The sequence below is a fragment of the Pseudochaenichthys georgianus genome, chromosome 9 (genome assembly GCF_902827115.2).
Source record: "Pseudochaenichthys georgianus chromosome 9, fPseGeo1.2, whole genome shotgun sequence".
Classification (NCBI taxonomy): Eukaryota; Metazoa; Chordata; class Actinopteri; order Perciformes; family Channichthyidae; genus Pseudochaenichthys; species Pseudochaenichthys georgianus.
In genome coordinates this window covers 37273998-37299283 of record NC_047511.1, presented here as the reverse complement: position 1 = coordinate 37299283, position 25286 = coordinate 37273998, and the positions used below count along the sequence as shown (strand labels likewise).

Below are 25286 nucleotides of genomic sequence, written 5' to 3'. Positions count from 1 at the left end.
CAAATGGGGAATAAAATAAGTTTGTTTTGCCAAAAATATATGAATGACATTTATTAACAAACAGTCTTTAGTATATCACACAGAAGAGAGTTCATATACATTCAGATGAAATGTCAAGGCTGATATTTTGATCAGAGGTGAGCTAAATTAAGCCATCACTTGAGGGCCCATTTTTTAAATTAATGTACAACCTGAGTCTTGAGAATGACTGCATTATATCAGAGAAACACCAACAAATGAAAGAAAAGTTCATCATTATAACATGCAATGTCGCAGTAACTCCTAACATCCATATTATAATCTTAGCACACACAACACTACAGCATAAATACAAATAAGCAGACTGAAAATGACAATATAAAGATGGACATAATAATACTTATTACTGGCAAAAACGTTTTAGTTACTACATGTGCATTTCTGCATTACAATAAAACAGTCAATTCAGAAATCATCAATCAATTAATTTCTTTTCATTTTTACTTTCAATTGAAACTCTTACAAAATATAATCAGTTGTTCAAGCCACCTTTGCGTTTAATACCAATCCTCTATTTAATACGTTGAATTGAACCAACGGCACTTCGTCAAGTTTGAACAGATCTGGCTTCATTAGACTGAACGAGGCACATGTAACACTGACAAACTGCCATGTGCAAATACAGCCCAGTGAAATGTTCATTACAGCCGAGAAGGTCCCGGACCGAGGAGCTGAAATGACTGGCCGCTAACGTCAAATGTAAAAGACAAAGACTGGCACGGATAACCATGGCCCTGCAACGAAGCCATTCAACCGCATAGTGTACAGCAGTAAGAGCATTGTAGTGGTTGAGTGAGGAACAAGTCACTTTGTGCATTGTGTGCAAATAAATGCCCCAACTATAACCCTAAAAAAGGTGAATTGTCCACCTCTTTTCCTTTACAATACAACCAACTACAATATCCTGTTTGGATCTTATCAATAAAGTAACCGGATGAAGGTTCTCAGGTTAACTGGTGCTGGTGCTGTCCATAGTTGCGAGCAGATGTGAGAGCTTGGCCCGCTGGGAGGGAGTGATATTCTGGCTCATGTGGATGATGCAGTCCATGGCTACGTCAGGGTTAGCCTGCACCAGGCTGCAACACAAGAGGAACATGATAATACACACTTAAAGCTTAAAGATAATGAAACTTGTGAGCACTGTAAATGTAGAAAGAGAGAGTATTTAAGTCTGTTTGCACATGAAGTAAGTTGTCTGCCATATAATATAATGTTGATATCAGTAATCAGCATTAGATTACCTTGCCAAGACCAGCATGTGTCTATATGGGAAATTAAGATTCAGGTATTTAGTCGACACTGGAGTTTAATACAGTGTTAGCTAAATATGACCAAACTGATGAGTGATAGGGACTCTCTTGGCTAGTCTTCATTTATTTACTCTGTGTTGTTTAATCTTAATGTAATATCTGTTAAGATGTGACACATTGCTTTTCTGCATAGATGGAAAAAGACCACATCAATAGGTCACCAAATGTGTGTGTGATTTTTTTCTTCATACCTGCGGATGTGTTTCAAAGTGTTTTCTTTTTTCAGGTACTTGATGTTTTCTCTTATTCCTGAAGTGCCTTCCTCGTTGGTCAAATGCTTCTCAAGCCACTCGACTGCTGTTTGGTTATTGTCCCAGAGGTAGGCCTGGAGAAGCAGAAAGAAGCACGTTTGAATCTCTAATCAGTGTTACCAACAGAGTGCTCAAAAAACTAAAAGAACCAAATGATATGCAAAAACTGACACTTGATTAATGTAAAAGCTTTTTAGGACACAGTATGCATGCTTCACAGTGATGAACAGATATTGACCTATGAGCCATTCTTCAGCTGACAGAAGTCTCCGGCTGATTTAACATACCTTGACTGTTCCTTCTGTCTCAACAAACCAGCGGCGCAGCATGGACTGCATGTGTCCGTCGCTCAGGTCCTTGTTGGCCTGCAGGATCTCCCGCTTCACCACCTGCTCCTGCAGCAGCCGACGCAGACGCCAGTAGAAGAAGGTCCGCACATTCTTCCAGTCCAAAATATCCTGTCAGAGAAACCACGTGAAACAGAGCTATTAAAAGCACCATCGAATGCAGTGGTGTAAAGTAACTAAGTACACTTACTCAAGTACTTTACTTTAGTACCATTTTGAGATACTTGAACTTTATTTGAGTATTTAAATGTTTGGCTACATTATACTTCTGCCCCATTACAATTGAGAGGTAAATCGTGCAATTTGACTACTTTTACTACTTTGTAGATTTGGATGAATGATATGAAATGTAATCAACACTTAAATAAGACTTTAGTTCCACCTGGAGTAAATTCACAAGCTACCCTGCAGCATACAAAGTCATTCAAACTAGCTGCCCCTTTAATGCATCAATAATCAACACATATAAATTGTTCTGAAATTGAGCAATCTGCATAATGAGCACTTCTACTTTTGGTACTTAAAGTATATTTTGATGCTTATACTTTTCTACTTTTACTTGAGTAACATTTTGATGACAGGACTTGTACTTGTACCAGAGTATTCCTACACTCTGGTACTTAAACCTTTACTTAGGTACAAGATCTGAGTACTTCTCCCACCTCTAAACTAATGTTACACTCACCGTGATGACACCCTTCTCCTGCATCCTCCCTGGGGTGTCATGGAGATCAGCAAACTGCACCGCCACCTGGTGGTAGATGGGCAACAGGAACTCCTCCCTGGCTTTGAGCTTTGACTCCAGCTCTTTGCTCTGTTTGTCAGACAGCTCTGGAGAAGCTGAGGAAAACAGAAGAGAGCGAATGAGTGACTTGCTCGTGATGTATCAGTTGGATGGGAATTCAAAAGAACATTTAATGAAAGTCGTCCAAGTGAATTAAGAAAGAAATAACCTTTACCAAGCTGCTCAACCAGACTAGCATAGACTGAATCAAGTCTGATCATGGTCTTCAGCAGGTCTTTCCTCCTGAACTTGATCTCCACTGTTCCCTCAGCCTCCAGCACACCACCTCTGAAGAAAGCACAACAGGGAGGCAAAACAAAACATGTTATTGTCACACACACCTGTTGCTTAGGTTAGCAAAGCAACCATTATAATAATAAGATACAGGAACGCTTCATGTACCTGCTCTCCCTGTCTGCATAGAGCTCCATACACAGTGGGTTGATGGTGGGATCTATCACCACCCAGGACCCCCCCCTCAGCTCAGCGTGCGGTGGGATGTACACTAACACCGGCTGATGGAAAGCACGCAGGGCGTCCACGATGTAGGCCCCAAACTTCAGTATCTGGTCGTACATATCTGGGAGAAAAATAGGAAAAAACGTTTAAAAAAAAAAATCCAAAACAAAAACTTTCTTTGCAAAGTTTTATATTCATCCTATACCTTTCATTCCACCAGAGAAGCCCCTCCAGTTGGCGAACACCATGAGAGGCAGACCCTCACGGTTGAAGTCACAAATAGCTTGAGCCGTTTTAAAAGCTGAATCTGGAAACCACACTTGGCCGGCTTGCTGCAGAACCTGACATCAACACAGAAAATATGAGCACAGTTGAAGAACTGATGTATTGTGCTTAAATGAGAAATGTGGAAAAATGGACTCACTTTAGATTCTGAATCCAGGTTGGCTGGATCTGCTGGGACGGTGAACTCAACTGTGCGAGTTTCAACAGCAATGACACCAAGGGGAATTCCTCCTAACCTGTTGGCATTCAACAGAGTTCATTGAATACTGTGTAAGGTTTATAAGAACATTGTGCATGTATTCAGAGTCAACCCACTTACCGTGCTCTGCCCACTACCACTGTCTGAGCCCAAGACTCCATGATCTCCATGAAAGAGCCGTGGTCGAAAAATCCGCTCTGCCAGGCCCCTCTCACCGCTATCAAAGCAGACAAAAAGCCAATTGACCAACTGATATGCTGAACAATATCAAGTTTTAAATCACGTCTCTGCACTCACTGGGGTGAGGTCTCCCCGCCAGCATCCAGCGTGGGTCGTACGGTGCTTTGGTCGGAGTGTATTCTATCTCTCGGTCTACTGAATCTGTAGTCGATATGACGGGCACAGGCGAGTGTTTGTTCTGTAGCGAGGAGAGATCAAGAGTTAGTTGGGTTACTTTGATATAGACTTAAAAACTACATTACATGAACTTTCACACATTCAGCCGAACCTTTGGCATATAGGAGAGCCACTTGAGGATGGTGAAGACGCCCTCAAAGTCATCTGGCACGGTGGTGTGAGTCACTCCATTATTGTGCATGATCTGGATCCCTCCCAGCTGGTTGTTGGAGGTATAAACCTCTCTGCCCAGAACCTACACAGAAACAAATACTTGTATCTTTTGCACCTGGCCTGATGTGACCAGAGTCCATTAGGTATCTTCACAATAGAGGTTAAATGTCTTAAAGGAGACAAACAGAGTAATCTGCCTTTTTGATTGGCTATGTATGTCCCTCTAATTTTGCCTTAATTTTAAACAAGCAATTATTTAGATTTCAATACTAAACGTGACCTTTTTTTAAACGAACTGACCTTGTTAAGAGCACTTGCCCCAGTCAGGATAATATGAGAGTTTTCCACCTGAATCACTCTCTGTCCCAAACGGACCAGATAGGCTCCGATTCCAATAGCACGACACGTCACCTGCCAGAGCATAGAAACCGACTCGGTAAAATGTTCCAAAGGGTCACATGGTTACTGTTACTCGAGAGAAATTAGATCCACAGTCTCACCATACTAATGGTAATAATCTCCTCATAGGCCTTAGAGGATTCTCCTGCAATGGTGCCAGAACCTCGCAGGTTCTCCACCCCGATACCGTCGTCTTTCCCGATGACGTCAGTGATGATGTACCTGCAACACAGGTGGGAACAGTGAGGAAGACAAAGAAGAAACTAGTCTCTATTATCAGAATCAGAGCGCAACAGCTAAAGTGACATGGACAAAAGGCAAGCAATAATAAAGTAGCTAACATGTTAAATATAGAAAAAAAGCACACATAAGTAACACAAACATTCAAATAAGTACTCATCCATGGCTAAAAACTGAGTGGCAGCATTTAAATAGTTAGGTGAACATATTAAGGTTTGAGATACTACAAACATGTAGTTTTGCACATAAAAATATTATGGTTATTGCCGAGTAAAGTTGCCGAAAAAAGTGAATTAAGGTGTATTACACAAGATCTCAACAGTCTGTATTGTGTGAGGGTCTACCAGGGGCCGTGGTGGTTGTCCAACAGTCTCCAACAAATAAGCTGAATTAAATCCTTTATGAATACAAACAGCCAATGGTTGTTGGTACCTGGACTCTCCACCCTCCTCCACATGGTGGCAGTGAACAGCGTTGGTGGAGCTGATGCGTGTGTAGTCCTGGGGTGTCAGGTAAAGGTACTTGAAACCCTGGAGAGAAATGGAAATATCATAATATTAAACCGCATATACAGTAAATACTGCTTCATTACTTCCTCAACTACTTTATAATAGGGTGTAATTCAAAGGTTTCACGGGGCACCTTGTAGGGGTCAGAGGGGTCGACCCAGGCCACCTGGAACATGTGTTTGATCTCGTCAGCGAGGCCGATGCGTGCTCCACTGTTCGCTGCGACGTAAATGCGGGGGATGCCCTCGGCCCGAGACAACTCAGACGCCTTGAGGAACAGCACGTCTTCTTGAGGACCAAATGAGCCGAGCATGTATGTGATGTCGTTGCAGATGACGATGATATCTCTGCCCTGTGGGTACTCTGGAGTCTTCATATTCATCCTGAAGGCAACCATTCCCACCTGGTGAAGGATGCTTACAGTAATTATCAGCATCATGACACTGAAAGAGTATGAACTGACATCCATGCTTTAAAAAAAGTGTCCTACATCATTGTCTCCAGGCAGGCGGTTCATCTGCCCAAGTTGACCTTGAGGGTCCAGAACCAGCTCGGTGCACATCAGCACGTCTTTAGGGCATTTCCCCCCCGGACCCCACAGCTTGAATAACGCCTACAGGAAAGATATCCAGCATAAATCAGACACCTTGAACTTCAAAAAGGAAATAAACCCGATATGGCTCGTTGTTAGTACCTGTCGGAACATCTCAGGGAAGTCATAGACGTATGTTGTCCCCAGAGTTTGAGCCTGGAAGCGCTTGGCCTGCAGCAGGTCTTTGGTCACATAGGGAGTGCTGATCAGCATGCCATGCAGAGGACCCTGCTTATCTCCATAGGACTGGAACATGATCTGGAAAGAGGAGTTAGGGATTTATTTGACCATGAAAATGCAAACATTATACAATTAATCTCCTGCCTCGTCTTTTGGTTCATATTTAGCTTTAACAAAAAGCTTGAATGCGGCTACCTCAGTCAACTGTCCTTACCTGTCCAGAACAGGGGTTAGTGACCTCATTGTAAAGGCTAATGTCCAGGTAATAGCCAGACTCATTGGTAAGAAACAGGCGGACGGGAATGGCGTCCCCAGTTGTAGTCAAACGGATGTTGATCTTCAGCTCAGCCTGCAGGACCCGCAGCTTCCAGAGACGGCTGCCGTAGCGCATCACCATGGAGCGAACAGACTCCTCTATCTGAGAGTGTCACAAAGAGGGAATGGATGTTAAAAACACCACTGAGAAATAATTGTACTTATCAGAAAAGTTATATAAATAATATCCAAGTAGACATAAGAAGATCTCTCAAACAAAAGCTAATTCGGAGAACTGTACACAACCATGAATAACAACACTTGTAACGTTGCACTATAGTAGCATAGATTAGCTAGACACTGACTTTAGAGGGGTCCATAATGACAGTGGGGACAAAGTTGAGGAAGATGTGGTTGCAGTCTGTGCGGATGCTGGTGTTACTGAAGGCCACCTCCAACTCATCCATGGCCTCCAACAGAAGACGTTCACCCTCATTTTGAAGGTATTCAAAGGAGGCTTCCTGTTTGGGATTAAAATGTATTTCAATCAATCCCAAAACATTCCACTAACCAAATATTACAAAGAAATGTTTTAATCTTTGGAAAAACAGTCAATATAAAAGACCTAACAAGTAGTCAGAATCAATAAGCTGAACTTTCCGGTTGAGCCGCTTACCTTTGTGATGAGATCTGAGTGGCGGATAATAGCTCGTATGAAGTAGCGGTGGTCCGTGACTTCAGCCCCCTCCTGGACGCGAGCAGCGCCGAGGTACAGCTGCATCTTGTGGTTGGCGCAGGGAACGGCCTTCAGGTAAAAGTTCCTCATGCGGTTGAGCTCCAGCTGGAAAGCTAAAGCCGGCTCCAGGTTACGGTAAATACGATCCTCCTTGAACTGAGGACAGACACAGATTAGAGGGTCATCGTCTCCTCAGACAGCAGCTTATCACCTCAATAACTGCACTGATCTACCAAATACGCACCCCATCTCGAGCTCTGAAAGTGAAGAACTTGGGAAATTCTCTCTGTTGAAACGAAATATCAAATGAATAACAATCAGAACTAAGCAAGCTTACTTGACAAAACCTGTATTGGTTGAGAGCAGTCATTGCAGCAGCTTTGGGAAGCAGCAACTAAATCATATTTAGTCAAAAGATATGAACTACAACAATATGCTTTGTCTCAGCAGGACATTACAAGAAGTTGTTAAGTTAAACTTGTAAAAAAAAGTCAAGAAACGTTTTATGGTTATAGATACATGTATGTTTGTGATTCAGGGAATGGACCCAATGACATGTGTAATAATAAGGAGGTTGTTGTTGTTTACCTTCTGTGCAATCAAAAATGTGATTCTCCTGATTCCATATTCAAAGAGGACAGCTTTCTGTAAAACATTTTTAAATAATTAACTAAAACAAACAGAAACAATATCTCACATTCAAAGACAACAGTCCTGTGTTTAAAGACGGCTGACCTTTGGACTCGGCAAAGGCAGTGAAGGTTTGAAACCAACGCATCGTCGTCTTCAGTGTCTGCTGTTTTTATGGACACATTAATGATGTGGATTGGGTTTTCCCTCGTGTTCTGCAGGGGATGGAGGAGATATTGGTTGCTGGAACAACACAGGTAAAAACAGCCCCTTTTTGGAAGTGAGTCCTCACACACCATCATCACTCACCCTGGAGTTCATCTCCTCAAAGAGGCTGGAGCAGGACTCTGTGAACGGAGCGCTCTCTGAGGGCGGCTCTGCAAAGCTGAGAGAACTTCATCAAAATTCCTGCACAAAGCAAAAGAAACACCTTCGTCAGGGAGTACATTTCTTTGCTTTTATCTACACACCTGGACAAGTCGTTATTAGAGAGCAAAAGAAAGATTATAATCAGGTAAAAAGTGACCTTTTGAATTCCTTCAAAACACTGGAAAGCCACCATGGCTCCCATGCGTCTGGCAGGGGGGAGACAAGGCTCCCTCCAGGAAAAGTTCACTGCTCTGCCGCCTCATTTAAACACGCTTGATCCACTCACTGGAACGGGACACCTGAGAAAGAGATGCACAGAGACAGTGACGGCAAGACAGAAACATTTCATGATCAGATCATTGGCAAAATTCAATTCAATCAAGGATGCTTAGAAAAAAACACTGAACTAGTAAGAGTCTAAATATTTGTACAAACAGCAATTAAAGCAAAACTGGATGTTTCTCCAGTAAAAAGTACCTTGATAGGTTCATTACATATATGAATTGAATGGGAGTCCAAATGTTTATCGAGCAATTGTTACCATATCTACTGTAATTGAGAGATGCAAATCTTGATTATGACGCTGTCGAATTCCATTTCAGTCAACAATGTCTCAGGCGTGAAGTTTTTAAGAAGAAAGTGGGGGGAAAAAAAGATGAAACCTCTCAAAAGCCCAGTATTGCTAAGCAACAAAAAGAGAATATATGGAAAGCTATGAAGTGAATTAAAAGGACTTGTTAAGATGAGTACCTTAAGCAAAGGCTTCTGGTTTCGAAGACAGGAGGACAGAAGCACGGCATTCTGCATGTCATTGCAGTGCGACACACACGATCAGGTGCTTTGGCTGGTTGGGAGGAGCTTTACTCTACCTGTTCAGAGTAGGGCTGCTCCCTCTGAAATTCAGATGAGTGACAAGTGAATATTAGCAGTGGAGGATCAAACGGTACCCTAACCTCTACGATTCGATTTTAAGCTTTGAAAGACGCTGTGCACAAGCATATTATTGTCCCGTTGATGAGAGCATCCTTCCTTCAGTGCTAGCCATAAGCAGTTAGAGCAGCAGTTTACAGGCCTCTGCACCTTCACCACTGGGTACAGGATTATATTTATGTCCAGGTGTATCATGTCCATCAGGCCAATGTCGGACAGAAGACTAAAGGGAGGAGGAAACTTAAGAATGTATTGTACCACCTTGATCATTCATAAAACAGCCCACCGAGTGAGGTATTATTCTATTACAAACATGTGTAGTCAGTGAAATCCTGCCCCAGTGGTGTTGTTGTGTGACTGTATTAAAGGTTTACCTGTTGGGATGTGATGTTGGCAGCATAAACTGGAAGTCGACAGCACATGTACCATCCTGCAGCTGGTGGTGCTGGATGCTGTTCAGCTCATAGGCGATGTAAGCTCTGCGCACATACACCTGAACGTCAAGATAAAAGAGGTGGGTACCACTTTACAATAAGACTACCCTTATAAAGGATTCATAAAAGGTTATGAATTAGGTTGTAAACACTTTATTAATCTTTAAGAACCATTTATAAAGCAGTTCTAACATAGATTTCAGACATCAACACAGGCTCACTATTTGGCAAGATGACTAAGCCTTATATTGGCTACTTAGCGAGAATCCACTCAGTGAACCACAGATACCAAGGATGCTGGCTGATGAAGGTGATGAAGTAAGCTAAGTAGCCAATATAAGGCTTAGCAGTACAGATAAATGTGGGCTCACTATTTGGCAAGCAACCGGTGACAGTTCCCTTGTTTATCTCATGTCTTATAAAAGCTTATTAATGATTAATAAAGTGTTCACAACCTAATTAATAAATGAATTACAAACTATTCGTAAATAAGGGTCTTATTGTAAAGTGGTACCAAGAGGTGAGTACCACTTATTCAGGAACAAAAACACATTTAAAGAAGACATGACTCTGACCGTACCTCCAAGGCAGCCATGCAGACGACTTGATTGGTGTGGTAGAAGAAATTGGGCAAAACGTCAAAAATGGAGGTTTCGGAGAGAATGAGTTTCTGTGTCAAAGAAAAACCAAATATCACGTTGATATTAAAGCTGCTGAAAATGTATGATGACAAATGCATTCCTCCACACAAAGCTAACCTTCAAGTTCTCTGGACAAAACTGGTGGCCGTACATGTCAATGGCCGACAGGAAGATGGACTCCACCTGGTTGTGCCTCAGTTCGTACGATGGTAAATGGGAGGCAATCAAGACCTAGGGGTACATTTCCAAATATAATAACAAGTCTATACAGATGATAGAAATTGTTAAAAAAAAAGGATGCATTATTTCTTGAAATCTGAGACAAATCTGATGAACTCAAAAATATAATATGAATCCAACTTGAGGTGTCCTGTCTGCTAGATCAACATGATGAACAATGTCTTTACACAGTCAGGGTAATGTTTAACATTTACCAGATACTGTTATTACCTGTCTGGCTCTCAAAGCCACCTTGGAGTTCTCCATCTTGCTAAGCTGCGTTAGCTCGTTCAGAATGGCCATCAGCTCGTCAGCTAGCATGGGATCCCGTCCACACAGCTGGTCCTACACAGAGTTCAAAGTGTCTTTCACTAAACCTTATGAGTTGAAGGATTCATGTATGCATGTTAAGTGCTGAAGCCTTACTATGAGCATTGTGACCAGGAGGTTCTTCTTGAAGACCTGGGCATGAGAGAAGATGTACTCCAGCACAGGACTCATGTCAGGTTTGTGCTGCTCCCTCAGGTTGATAACACACTTGTCATAGTGAGCTGTTGTGAGTACAGTGACATTAGTGATGACAAACGAACCACAGTTATTCAAGTAAATCAGGGGTGTCAAACTCAATTTCATCGCGGGCCACATCAGCATTATGGTTGCACTCAAAGGGCCGGTGGCGGTTGTAACTTAAAGACTATATAAAAATACATATATAAATATATCATATATATAAAATAATGTATTATATTACATCATTGCCTCTGCATTGGATTATCATCGGATAGGGTAATAACTTCATCTTCGTCTGAAAGCAGAAGTCGAGGGCAAGTCTTTTCAGTGCGTATGTCCCAAAATGATTTAAAAAGAAAAGCCAAATTCTGGAGAAAAAAGAAATAGAAGTGACATTTTGAAATAAAAATCAAATTCTGAGAAAAAGGAATTCTATGAAAAAATGCATATTTTGAAGAAAAAAAGGCAAATTCTGAGAAAAAAGTCATATTTGAGATGCATTATGGGACATGTAGTTTATGGGCAACGTGCTTCTGTAGCATGTAACCGTATAATAAACATATTATATTCTTTGCAAGCTCTTGTGGGGCCACATAAAATGAAGTCGCGGGCCGAATGTGGCCCCCGGGCCTTGAGTTTGACACCCCTGAAGTAAATGCTTCATCTAGAGTTCGGTGTTACCTTGCTGAAACTGCATCTCCACTTGCAGGTATCGCTTCAGCAGATCAAGAACCACAGACTTCATGTAACCACGAATCCCACTGCGGTACCTGGATGAGACATGGTCAAACATGTGTCAATGGATGCAATATTGTTTAATATTGAATGTATTACTTCTGTACAATCTGCATCTGACAATAACAACTAACCTCTGTACCAGCTGAACAATACTCTGAGTGTTCATGAAGAACACTTCTCGGTCAGCCTTCCTCTGAAGGGTTGCTGCATGGCTGTCTAGAATATTTGCAATCTGGATTGAACAGAAAAATATCATCAGATGAAATCGCCAACAGTATTTATATGTATTTAAAGAACTTGACTAACTGCAACATCTCTCACTCGTTGGCTAGGGAACTGGCAGAGGACCGAGGTGATGTTGCTGGCATACTGGGCCATGACTTTACGGATGTCATTCTCCACACTGGAGGGAATGCGGCTCGCCAAGCTGGTCATGATCTCCTGCAGCTCCAGCAGCGGCAGCGAGGGGTCCCGCAAAGTCTTCATCAGAGAAGCCACCCACAGTTTCAGCTGCAGACAGGAACAAAGGAAAGTAGCACTTCAGAGTTTAATGTATGCACCAGCACGTACAATGGTCTTGCTTGTTTGAAGTGAATATGTCAGCACTGTGCTTGTTGTCCTTAGTTAGAATCTCTATGGTTTATTGCACTTATTGCACATCGCTTTAGATACAAGTGTCAGCTGAATGCAATGTAATGTAACATGCACATAGGATTACAAAAACTGATTCACCTTTGGAAACTTAACAGCCATGCATCTTTCAAAAATGTTTTTGATACACAGACATAGCTGTCCGCAGTTTAAAATGTTTAGTTTTTAGAACAGAAAACACATCCTCCTGCAAGATGCCACCGAGGAGCCAGCTCATTATTTCGCAAAGGATACAATTTGAAGTTAATATTTTTAAATGAATTTGTTGCTGCTTTTAAGAAAAAAAAGCTGTGTGCCATCTAGTTCCTTGTATTCCAGAGAAGGCAGACACCTCTACGGTCAGTACCTCGAAATAATCTAGATCGATAAACAGCACTACAGGTAAAGGAGAAAGTATTTTGTAGTACGGGGGAATTTTCTTTAGAAGCAGAAAGCCAGCTGTGTACCTTAAGGCTGAAGAACGGCTCCTCCAGGCAGTAGCCGCCCATGACTTTAATCAAGTTTTCGAGCACACAGTGAAACACTTGGTGAAGCTTTTCCCCAACAATATGCAGTGGTTGCTGGGGTGGCAGTATGGCTGTATTGAGCTCCACCTATGACAGGAGGTGAAAGAAGGAAAGATGATATTAAAAATGTAAAAGCATGAGCCGTGAAGGAGAACAATTTGAGCACTTTTAATTCTGTTTTTTGATTATTTTACCCGGTGTATACAGCTGGGGTCATCCAGGTCTAAACGTGCCACCACGCAGCCCTGCTGCAGAACCGCTCCAGATCTCTTTACAAAGTTGACACAACCAGACTGATGCACGGTCAACATCATCACCATCTTCATCACCTGAAACCACAGATCAACGGCATGTCAATAAATATGGCAAAAAGAGACACAACTAAACTTCACCTAAAAGCTGTCTCATTCACCTCAATCTCTGCATAGATCTCTCCAGTACACACGTGACCTCCGTCATCCACCATGTACTGCAGCAGTTTCCCAGCAGAGGGCGCCCTCAGCACCGTGGGATCCTTCTCCTTCTCAAACACACAAGTCTTGTTGCCGACAGTGATTCGGTAGCTGTAGGGATACATTATTTCAGAAAAGAAATATTGAAACAAACCCATCTACATATACAGAAAGAGGAGCTCTTGCCTGTCCACTTCCTCCTTCATGTAGGTGGTGTGGCTGCTGCCGTCGTAGGACAGCAGGAGGCCGCCATCATTCAGCCTGTGGACATCAATCTCTATGTTGGAGCAGTTCATCATGATGACATACGTTGTTGGGGATTGGCGAGAAACCTGGAGGCAGGAAGAGATGATATATTGAGTAAAAATGTAAGAGCTCAACAAGGAACGTATAAAGGGAATAAAGCAGATACCTTGAGGCAGAACTTGACTCCTTCATATATTAAGTCCACATTGACAGAGTTGAGGAGACTGGCTGCAGGCAGTACTTGGCCTCTAAAGATGCAGCAGTTTTTATAAGTCAGTTATATAAACATACAGCTGTTGAAAGAACGTAATAAAAGGGAAAGAGTCTACTGACCTTTCCAGGGAATGCAGGTAGTCAGACATGCTCTTTCTGAAGCTTGTGTCTGCAACATGTAAACCCCCACAAACAATACCCAGCATGGTATCTGGTCTCTCCGCCTGCAAGAAGAGTATAATGCTTTATGAAACAAACAAACTATGTCAAACTTAAAAAACCAAGTCCTTGGGCGTGTTATGATTTGTCTCCTACCTGCACTTTCTCTGCAATGAGATGATCCAGCCACCCGGTGTCAATGTCATTGTTTCTGAAGCATTCTGTCTCCAGTAACTTAATGAGGTATTCAACAGTGGTCCTGAAGTCACCTCGGATGGACAGCTCCTTCAGAGCCACCACCATGTTCCTGAAGCACAATATGACACCTGATAAACACATGTATTCTAGGAGATTTACAAAAAGAAATGCCCCAAAAAATGTTAAGAATCAACCTTGCATTGCATGAAAATGGCATCAGCTGTATTTTGCCCTAATGTCCTCTAAGATTGTATTATATAATGGGCCGATCATTGCATTCTTACCAGTGTTATTTATATTACATAATGGGCAGTTACAATATTTGGGCATTACTGGCTGTTGCGTCAAAAGCAGATATCTCAGCATTATTGGATCAAAAGAAGAGGCTTACGAAATGGCTTCTTCACGGTTCTCTCCCCAGGAGAAACAGTGTCCAAACTGGGAGTCTGCAAACTCATGCAGGCCTCCAGTCGCCCCCACGCTGAAATAACCCCAGACATTTTTACTGCTGCGGAAGTTCAGCTCCTGCACAGTGCCAGAGCTGGGCTTGAACCCCTGAGAGAGAGCACAGCGATAAGAAGTCAGCGGTGCAAGTCAAAAGGAAAGACGAATACAGTGTTGATGAAATGTAGCTCTACCTCATCGGGGTTCTCACTGGTGATGCGTGCAGCTATGACGTGACCTCGTGGACTTGGCATGCACTCTGGATTCTCGAGGTTAATGATGGTGTCGGCCCACGGACTTTCTCCATAAAGCAAGCGGATGTCCTTAATTCTATGAATGGGGATGCCCATCGCTATCTATGAGGGAAGAAACAAAACACAGAGTTAAAATGGAACAATATTAACCCACAACCATCATGGCCCCCGGTAGACCACCACACAACAAAGACTATAACAAAACTGTTGAGCAATATGACTATGTGCAATACATGCAGTATATATACACCTCTTCATAATTATTATCATTATTACTGGCTGCTATCGTTAAGTTAGACGATTCAACTTCTGTAATAAATCTGTAAATTACTTACAATATAATATATTCTTCCACTTTTCATACTATAACTATAAAATATCACATTATTTAATACATGCTACAATACTTTTTTTAAATACTGTCACTGGTACTGGATGCGTATTTTGTAAATGTTTATTTGTGTAATATCTATTTTCATCTTTAATATGTTATGCATGCTTCTTAATTATTATTAAACTATGTTTGGTTCTTTACTTTAGCTGTAACAATGTAAATGTCCCCTTTGTGGGACGAATACATGTATTCTGATTTTGATTTGCAGGAGGATGACTAGTTTAACCCGTTTTTTTATTCTTACGACTCTTTTTTTACCTGAAGTTGGGCAGCTGGCAGGTTTACATCTCCAATCATCTCCGTGCAGGGATGTTCCACCTGCAGCCGAGGATTCAGCTCCAGGAAATGGAAACTCCCGTCTTCAGAGAAAAGATATTCCACAGTGCCCGCACTCACATAACCCACCATCTTGGCCAGCCGCACGGCATACTGGGGAGACCAAATATTAAATGAGGAGCTCATGATAAAGGTTGGATAATAAAAAACAAGCAGTGACAAAAACGGACCTGTTCCATTTGCTCAAATGTTGAGGCAGAGGCTATCGTGGCTGGAGCCTCCTCTATGATCTTCTGGTGCCTTCTCTGGACGGAGCAGTCTCGTCCAAACAGAGAGATGGCATTTCCATATTCATCCGCCAGGATCTGAACCTCGAGGTGTCTGGCATGCTGAGCCAGCTGCATGACGAAGATGGGCGACCCGGGCACCTCTGTCTGAACCTGCAGTCAGAAAAAACAACACTTCAGATGTAGGAACTGCATTAAATTCAACTGTATAAAAAAGGTGCCATTAAATGAAATCAAACCTGTCTAAAGAGACTCGGAAAATCCTCAGAGTTTTCTACTTTCCGGATACCCTTTCCACCTCCACCTTCAGAGGCCTTGATAAAAACTGGATAACCAATTTGTTCAGCCCCCTGCAGAGAAGCATCACATTACTAAACAAAATATATTTGACAGGAGATAATCGTTTCAGGGACAAATTTGAAGTATTAAGTATGAGGATTTTTGTTAATATGCTTACTTTCATCCCATCGTCTACATCAAGAACGCAGCCCTGTGTGTAGATCTCCGGAGGAACACTGATAACATTGCCCAGAAAATTGTCTTCCTCTTCCCAGTCCACTTTCAGACCTGAGAGCACCAAGACACAGAAGGATGAGAACACTGACAAAAACTGAGCCGAATAGTGGTAGTATACATTATGTGAACTGAGACGGTGTGGGAGGTAAAGCATCACCTGATCCGCTCCATGGTAGCGTGGGAATGCCAGCACTCTGAGCAACAATGGAAGAAGCAATTTTATCCCCGAGGGCCCACATGGCCTGACTGGATGGCCCTGAAAGTAACAGTCAGTTAACAATAACATTTGACTCTAATAAAAACCTTTAAAAAAGCAGTTTCAAACTAAATGTTACCCAGAAAGGAAATCCCTGCTTTGTCCAACAGCTCAGGCAGTTTGGGATTTTCTGAGGCATGACCCCAGCCGGCCCATACAGCCTGTTAGAAGTGATACACACATTTATTTTACTAACAAGTAGGCACGGATCAAAGATAAAAGAGGTTACAGCCAAGAAACAACACTGGGCACCAATATCTTGTTTCAAACAGGCAAGTATTTAAAAAATGTAAAAACACGTAACCACGAGGAAAGACAAAAAGCCTTTATCATAGTGGCTTTTATTATTCAATAGCCAACATCTGTCTGTTTACCACTGTAGGGCTCTGTCAGGAAGCGATTTTATGATTTAGCGACAATACAGGCTTTTTCATATTTCCTTCCTCGTGATTACTTCTTATTCCATTTTAGAGTGTGGTTCGCATTCCTGCTTATCCTGTTTGTGTGGCCCCCAAACACACTTTCCGTCTATATTCAGGTATACAGAGCAACCAGTTATCTTTTATTGATCTTCAAAAGTAAGTGCTACATTTTTTCTTAAAAAGGTCTGTCAGAATAACAACATGAGGAATCCCAAAGTCCTGATAAATAGAAAGCATGTGCTATTTGGTTTTAGTTAGCTCAGGGAAACGCCCTGCCAAGCGCTATGAAAGGCCATGAGACTGCAGGGCCGTGTGCACACACAGATGTTGAGAGAAGAATTTAGAGGACTCCTTCAATAATTATCAAATTAAATTATAATTAATAAAACACTTGAGATTATTTTTGCTTGCTTAGTGTATATTTACAATTAGTAAAGTATTTTGAACATTATAATAATCTTTTAATACTTCATTTTACAATGTGTAGGACTGAAGGGAACATGTTATCTCTAAATGTGTTTAACGCAGCGTCCACACGGCGGCGTGCATCACATGAATCTCCCGCCCCAGACACACAAGCACGCGGTTTGATTGGCTAGAGCTTGTACTGGCATATGATTTGATTGGCTGACGCTTCTGACGAAGCTTCAAAAGTTGAATATTGCTCAACTTTTGAAGCGAGCAAAGCGAAGCAACGCTCCCACAATGCAGTTCGGCAAAGCGTGGCGTCACCCCATTCAAACGAGTGGGCAGAAGCGTTGAAGTTTCAACGCACGCCGCCGTGTGGTCGGGCCGTAGTGTGCTCTTGAGAATTGGTAGAGTATGATGTTACCCAACAACAAATGATAAAATAAATGAATACCACATATCAGCGTACTAGACACGTGTTGTTTCCAGGTAAATTGTAAAGAGTACCTGAACTGGGATTCTTTTGGCAATGTCCACTATCAGCTCTACGTTGGCGTAGTTGTTATTGTTGGCTCCACCAGGCACAGGCACATAATGGTCGGCCATTTGATGTATTCTAAAAGTGAAAAGATTAACAAATAAAAATATAAAACCAATTCTGATCATTAATAATTCAGTACAGAGTTTCAGGGAATCACTCCAATAAAACGTTGGCCATAGAGCTGACGTAAGATAACGACACACTGCCTAGTGTGTTTTCTCTCAGCCTAATAAAATCTGATAAGTATCAAGTTCACAATAACCTGCATTGGCTTTCAAGTCTTCAGGGGTTACCATGACAACAAAACGAATGGTCCTCTCATTGCGAAACATTTCGTAGGACCAGCGGCGGATAGAGCGCATGCATTTCACTGCAGCTATACCGTTGTTAGCAATCAGCACCTGTAACAGAAATAGAAACAACTTGACTCGTCTAAAGAAAGACAGAAATGCTGCATGATGCAACGATTGCAATGAATTCAAAAAACACAGGAAGAACTTCTTACTTTTTCAATGACACGGTTTTGCCACCAAATCGGGGTGACAAAAACTCGGCAGGAGAGGCCACGGTGAAGTCCCTCTGTAGATCCATCCTTCTGTAGTTATGTCCTTTTTTCACCAAGTGAAGACCAGACATGCTAGGCCTGGAGGGGAAAGCTCATTGTTAGTCGCCTTGTTCAATAACACAGAGAAATACTTCTGTTCTGCATATTAGCTGCATCATTTATTAAGTAATCCAGGAAGAAGTGGACTCTTTTATATCAGCGGGAGGAAAAGCAGCCCCAGTGCTCTTCAGTCATGGTGGTACACAGCTACATGACAGTGTGAGTTAAGGACTGTTAACTATAAAACAACAGGAGAGCATTGCATATATGAAACCCAAGTCAAAGTGCAGTCTTCCTGAACAAAGGCGCACCATAATGCGCCTTTGGCCTATTTGTGTTTCAGCTTATCTTCTATTACACTTAAAACACTGCTCTTTAGAGAAAATAACTCCGCGGTCAACACGGTGGCTTGTGGTGAACCTTTAACTTTAAGAGCATGCTGCCTTTATTTTGAAAGCGTATGTATTATTACATCTTTCTTTAAATGTCTGATTATTTGAGATTATGAATGTGAAGTCAAAACGCATTATCAGATTTAATTTGGGATCAAGTTGATTCACGTTGGGTTAGTTTGTGTTCACCTACAGCCTTTTCATGTCATTTTAACAACTAAGTTCACAAAGTGCTATAAGGTTATTTCCACATAGTTGTCAGGATAATGATTATCAATAGTTCACTGGAGTCAAGTCTTTCCTTCCAGAGTCCATGAACAAACACTTCAGACTATCTGGCTGTTAAAGTCAACGTAATCATTTAAATCACATAAAAAAACAGCCCAAGCATTTTGCAGGCATCAAAAGCTGTTACATTGTTACACATTAAATCTCATCGGATTGACTTAAATTCAAGCAAAAGCAGTAAAACTGAATTTTACTTTACTTTCATTTAATTGTTCAAAGTCCTTTATGATGTAATCCAGGGGTGTCAAACTCAAGGCCCGGGGGCCAAATCCGGCCCGTGACTTCTTTTTATGTGGCCCGCAAGAGCTCGCAAAGAATATATTAGGTTTATTATACTGTTACATGCCGATTTACAGAAGCACGTTGCCCATAAACTGCATGTCCACAATGCATCTCGTTGTGTGCCATGTGCACTGAAGAGACTTGCAATGATTTGCCCTGGACTTCTGCTTTCAGACGTAGTTCATTACTAAGTTATTATCCTATCTGATAATAATCCAATTCAGAGGCAATAATGTAATATAATACATTATTTTATATAATATATTTATATATTTATATAGTCTTAAAAGTTACAACCGGCCCTTTGAGTGCAACCATAATGCTAATGTGGCCCGCGATGAAATTGAGTTTGACAGCCCTGATGTAAGCGACACCAGAATTACAAAGAACACAATAAGAGACATTTCGAAAGCTTGTGTTACATTTAGAGAACAAAAGCAAAGCACCAGTTTACATTTTACTATACACAATGTATAACCTTATTCATTCCAAAGTCTCTTTGAAATTGCAACACAAGAAACTTCATTGAAAGGATATGTTAAGATATCACTGAGAAAACACCTGTGTTGCATCAGTGAGCCATGTTGTTAAGTGGGAGTGTAACTCTGTATGAGCCAACATTCACTTTAAACTATTTATCTCTTCTTTCCAGGACATTAATTCAATGAAACAATGAGTAGCCGATGTGTTTTAACAACTTAGGACCTATTCTTGTTGTTTCACTGGACTGCTTGGCAAGTAAGTCATTGCAGTCTGTTTTAATCTTCCCTAGAGGGTACGTACCATAGACTGTACGTACGCACTAACGGAGTGCCTTTTTTTATTTCCTCAAACTCATGTGAGCCAAAACAAGCCCTGTTCAGTTACACAACAGTCAGGCAACACCAGTGATCCTCAGTCTACAGACATGTGTCCAGAAGTATCTATTCTCCTTTCATACAAAGTAATTACGCATGTTCCCATTATTTCTGCTCGTAAAGCATGTCACAGCTTTGCACTAAATAAACACTGCAGCTAAACTATCAAATTACAGACGACAGAGTCTTAAAAGCACCTACCTTCCGAGATAAGGGAACAAGTTCAAACCCTGCCATATGTTTTTCACCTGTTTTATAATCCTCTATTAGTAAAACTAGATTTCAAAATGTAAGACCGACCAACACAAAAAACTCTACAAAGTGTTTCCTCTCCTGTGCTCCCTCCCTTGTCCCCTCCCACATTTACAGCTTTATATTCTACGGATCTCCTTGGACAGATCACAGGGTCCTTGTTCTAAATAAACTAAAGGGGTAAGACCCAAGGTTTCAATTTGTTTTCACTTAGAACAAGAAAGCCTGCAGTATCCAGTATTAATGCAAAGATGTTGGACATGAAAGGGCTCACACCTGGCATGATTGTACAAATAAATTGTTTAATTTCCATTTAACATTTTTTAAAAGTGCATCTTCTTCTGCTGCAAGACTTCAAAGTGGAGGAAGATGTGTTGGCTGAGATTTGGGAGACAACAATCTTTTACTTTGCTCCCCTTCATGATGGTTCCCTGCACACATAGCTTCACGCATTAGGGTAAATCCGTCCAACCAAGCATGTCCAGTTGAAGCATGCAGCTAACAACCCTTCAAAGCCACGATCAAATGATATGATTCATATCATATACCAACGCTGGGTATACAAATAACTTTCTAACATTCAGACTGTAAAAGAAAAGCTAAAAAGAAAAAGTCGTTGAAGATTGAAAAGTGTTTTTGTTTGCCTTGTTGTGACCTAGAGTCCCACCAAAGTCATTTGGTGCGGGCTCTTGTTCCAATAATAGAGGCGGGGGTGTTTGGCAAGCGACAATAAAGCATGCAGTCAGGTGATAACACACAGCTTGTACAGACAGGGTACAGCAGTAAGTGTATCCTATTGACCTAAACAACCTCCCTTTTTATATAAGTCCTTCCTAATATTTGAGTAAGACGCTCCCATGTTTACGTCACATGTCAGTTGTACCCTACGGTCAAGGGTTTTGTCTGTGAGTAGTCACATGATTACAGTACATAAAGCATTTTATTTCACTGTATGGCATTTATTTTTTACATTGAATTTGTAGCTAAATTAAAAGACTAATGTCACAGCAGGATTTGGAAAAACCTGTCCATGCCTTTATCTTCAGTAGACTCGACTACTGCAATGGTGTCTTCACAGGTCTCACTAAAAAATCTATTAGAAAGCTGCAGCTGATTCAGAACGCCGCTGCTCGAGTCCTCACTAACACTAAGAAAGTGGATCACATCACTCCTGTTCTGAAGTCTTGACACTGGCTTCCTGTGTGTCAAAGAATAGATTTCAAAATACTGCTGCTGGTTTGTAACGTTTTGAATGGTTTAGGCCCAAAATGCATTTCTGACCTCCTGCTAAATTATGAACCATCCAGATCTCTCAGCTTTCTGTCCCCAGAGTCAGAACTAAACTTTTAAAGACTTTTCTTTTTGCCGCTGCTTTTAATTGATATATTCATATCTTAAACTGCACTGTAACTTTTATTATCTTTGCTTTTTAATGCCATTTTCTTAATGTCTTTCATTTTTGTAAAGCACTTTGAATTGCCTTGTGTTGAGTCCCCCCAAAGGTAGTTAGTCATTATTGGGGTAAAAGTCATTATTGGGGTAAAAGTCCCCTACGTGTGCCGTTTTGGTTTCAAGACCCTGGTTCACGGAGGATACCCAAAAAGTCCTAGAAAGACAAGGTAAACTTAACTATGTGCATTTAAAATAAAAAAGAGGCATAGTTTCGGCAAAAACTAAAAGGTACCATGGGGTCAGATTATAATTGTCCAAAGGGGGGTTGGTTCAGATGTGTGTATCTCACACTGCACTGTAACTGTGATTCATGTATCTTTGCTTTTAAATGAGTGTTTTTAAATGCCATTTTATATCATTGCTTTTAAATGAGTGTTTTTAGATATCATTTCATAATATGTTTCTTAAATGCTATTCATTTCTTTCATTTCTGTAAAGCACTTTGCCTTGTGTAGAAATGTGCTATATAAATAAACTTGCCTGGCCTTGCCTTACACTATTTCATTTCTACTCTTTTTCTTCTTGCACTATTTTTATTGTTTTTTTTCTTATATATATATATATATATATATTTATTTATGTTGCATTATTGGAGGACCCTGTGACTTAAGCTTTTCATTGTGTATCTACACTGTAGCTGTGCATATGACAATAAAGCCCTTTGAACCTTTGATGAGTGATGAAAACATGCCTGACTCCGGACAGTTTACATGAACTTAAATAGAAACAAGGTCTTACTTCATGCCGGAGGAGATGTTCTGAGGCGCTGCAGAGGACGCCACGACAGGAGAGGGTTTGGGGGCGGAGGGCGGGGGCTGAGATGCACCGCTGGGAGGTTTGGAGACCAGAGGCTCCTCGTCTGAAGAGTTATCCTCCGACGCTCCGAGGATGAACTTGAGGCGTTCCCTATCCTCGGGCCCTGAGCTGAGCATTGGCCCTCTGGGTCTGAAAGGTCTCTGGGTGTTCGGTCGCAATGATGGCTGTTCTGAACTAACCTCAGAGGACGCCTGCAGAGCCTTCACTGTTTGAACTCAAGACCCGTAGAGGCAGGACTACTGTCTCCCTGAGGACTGATGTCTCCATTTGTGTTACTGCGTTAGGAACTGTTGACAGGGAATGTTCCCCCGGATGAGGGGATTGTGTAGCGGGCTTATCCTCCTCTGCTGCAGGCGCACCGCAGCCAGGGGGAGATTCCTCTCCTTTCACGGGCATCGCTAGCGTCTTGGTATTAATCCTCCACAGAAACAATAATATCCATACGATTAATCCCAAGACTGCGAACGGCAGCATTCACAGACAATCCTTCTGCGACTGCAACAAGAGCAAAATGGATATTATAAGCCATGATTAGTGCAAAAATAAATTATCCAACAATAGCTTATCATCAGTCATAAGACCCACCCAAAAATAAAAGTGTATTCAGTAATTAAAATTAAAACAATTATTGTTTGAGTCTGTTTTTTTTGTGTCTATGCCTGTATTTTTGTAATAACATAATGACAATAATAAACTTTATTTATATAGCACCTTTCAGAACATAGTTACAAAGTGCTCTCACATAAAACTACACAGAGAGCAAGTGAACTAAACAACAGCTTCTACACATAGAAACAGAGTTAAACAGATAGAAATAATAAAACAAAAATACATAGATTAAGAATCAATGGATATAAAAATTTCATTAAAAAAAGTGAGTTTTTAAAAGTGACTTAAAAGACTATTTTAAGACTTTATTTTTCACTTTTTCACCATGACAGCATGTTCCAAGTCATTCTTGTGTATTTGTTGATGATTATCTTAATAATGGAAAGAACGAGCAATGATGAAAGTATTCTTGAACTGTAAAATGTCCTATTTAGAATATATCTTCAAAATTCCGTATCAACTTAGAGGGCTTCCTTTTCTCCAAAAAATAGTTTTTATGTAAAAAATTTAAAATGGTCTCTCAAATATCAATTTTTCCGTCAAATATCAAAAGGATTACAAATTAGATACTTGTGTTCTTTGTGAAAAATATTATAAGATATCAAATAAAATCTAATAAAAGTAAGTAAGAAAACATTATGTTGTATAGCATTTCTGTGAAGGAACTGTCGATGTGAACAGAAGTCCGAAGTCTGTTGGGACAGGGTCATGCTGGGTATTTTGAGATAAGATTCACGGGTTGGACTCAATCACAAAAGACAGACAACAAAAGGTAGAAAGGATTACTTTTAAACTCAGCTTTAAGTCCTTAAATACCACAAATCAAGACACTTACAGTAGAAGTGTCGTTATGGTTATAACAGCAGGGCCTGGCAGGCTACATTTCCCTGGCAGTGCCTGGTAAACAGCCTGAAACAGCTGCAGTGAGAGCAGCTTCTTATGGAGTAAAGGTCAACACTGAGGGAATGAAGTGTGAGGAGGGGGACGCACAAACACGGACACAAACAACGTTAATGAGCATTTTAAAAAACAAACATACACACAAATTAAGAATATATAAGTATGAAATCTGGGTGAAACAAATGTGGATTCCTCATGTTAGTTTGAGTCTGTATTTCTAATGAAAAATATGTTAATATGGTATCCATTCATTCCAAAGAATCATTCATTAGAGGCACAAGGAGGTGTTTGTCCTCTAGAGCCACTATAGAAACAAAGGAAAGGTTGAGATATCACTTTCATAGTTGCATTTAGAAGGCATACGAGTAAGTGAGTTGTTCCACTGAATCCCAAAGGAGGATACATGAAGTTAAAGTGTGGGTAACTTAAGCTTCATGCTGACCTCAACGGATTGTCAAATGTAAACAAAATGCCAGAATAAATTGGCTAATCGCCTGCAAACTGAGCAAAACACATGCCAGTGCACTATGGTTTTCTCACAGGGAATCATTAACTTATACGTGACTCAAATAAGACTCAAACATGAAGTTCAGGCAAGTCAATTCCGACAGAAAAACTATCCTTTCCCATTGTTTACCTAACAGGAAAAGGAAATGTCTTTAAGATCACAGATGAAGTATATTTGTGTCAGCTAAATAAACGACAAGTAATACATCACTAAGTAAACATTTAAAGAGTTTTTTGTTGTAAACATATGTGATTTACACTCACCACTAATAATGGACATCACTGCTCAGTCGTTGTTGTTGTTGTTGTTGTTTCTGCAGCACGGCTATCGAGTTAGCTGCGACTCAAGCACCTCACTCTACAAACACATGTCATTACTTCAGACAAATCGAAATAAATTCATATGAAACCACCAAATACTGGCTGCTACTAGTTTTAAGGTTTGAATAATCTTTATGACAGCAGCAGGAAATGTCAC

General features: G+C 41.0%; 1 protein-coding gene across 1 annotated transcript; it reads right to left on the bottom strand.

Annotated features, from left to right (window-relative positions):
- Positions 1 to 36: 36 nt before the first annotated feature.
- On the bottom strand, positions 37 to 25279 carry acacb (acetyl-CoA carboxylase beta). The gene is given in 60 exon segments (XM_034091434.1): positions 37 to 1115; positions 1541 to 1674; positions 1888 to 2058; positions 2633 to 2787; positions 2907 to 3019; positions 3134 to 3311; positions 3396 to 3531; positions 3615 to 3711; positions 3795 to 3891; positions 3972 to 4092; positions 4183 to 4326; positions 4545 to 4655; positions 4745 to 4865; positions 5316 to 5413; positions 5526 to 5795; positions 5883 to 6005; positions 6087 to 6242; positions 6379 to 6582; positions 6785 to 6940; positions 7096 to 7311; positions 7400 to 7441; positions 7744 to 7800; positions 7884 to 8000; positions 8095 to 8193; positions 8312 to 8359; positions 8361 to 8419; positions 8422 to 8453; positions 9024 to 9047; positions 9459 to 9577; positions 10099 to 10188; positions 10277 to 10390; positions 10610 to 10723; positions 10805 to 10929; positions 11570 to 11658; positions 11758 to 11858; positions 11948 to 12136; positions 12724 to 12870; positions 12978 to 13112; positions 13196 to 13346; positions 13422 to 13567; positions 13648 to 13729; positions 13815 to 13918; positions 14010 to 14160; positions 14443 to 14606; positions 14690 to 14851; positions 15402 to 15572; positions 15650 to 15859; positions 15946 to 16056; positions 16164 to 16273; positions 16380 to 16478; positions 16558 to 16639; positions 17816 to 17919; positions 18106 to 18250; positions 18355 to 18372; positions 18375 to 18492; positions 22715 to 23006; positions 23009 to 23062; positions 23065 to 23287; positions 24237 to 24358; positions 25073 to 25279. Coding segments are annotated over 58 exon segments (7305 nt in total). The 5' UTR covers positions 23267 to 23287; positions 24237 to 24358; positions 25073 to 25279; the 3' UTR covers positions 37 to 988.
- Between the last annotated feature and the right edge of the window lie 7 nt (positions 25280 to 25286).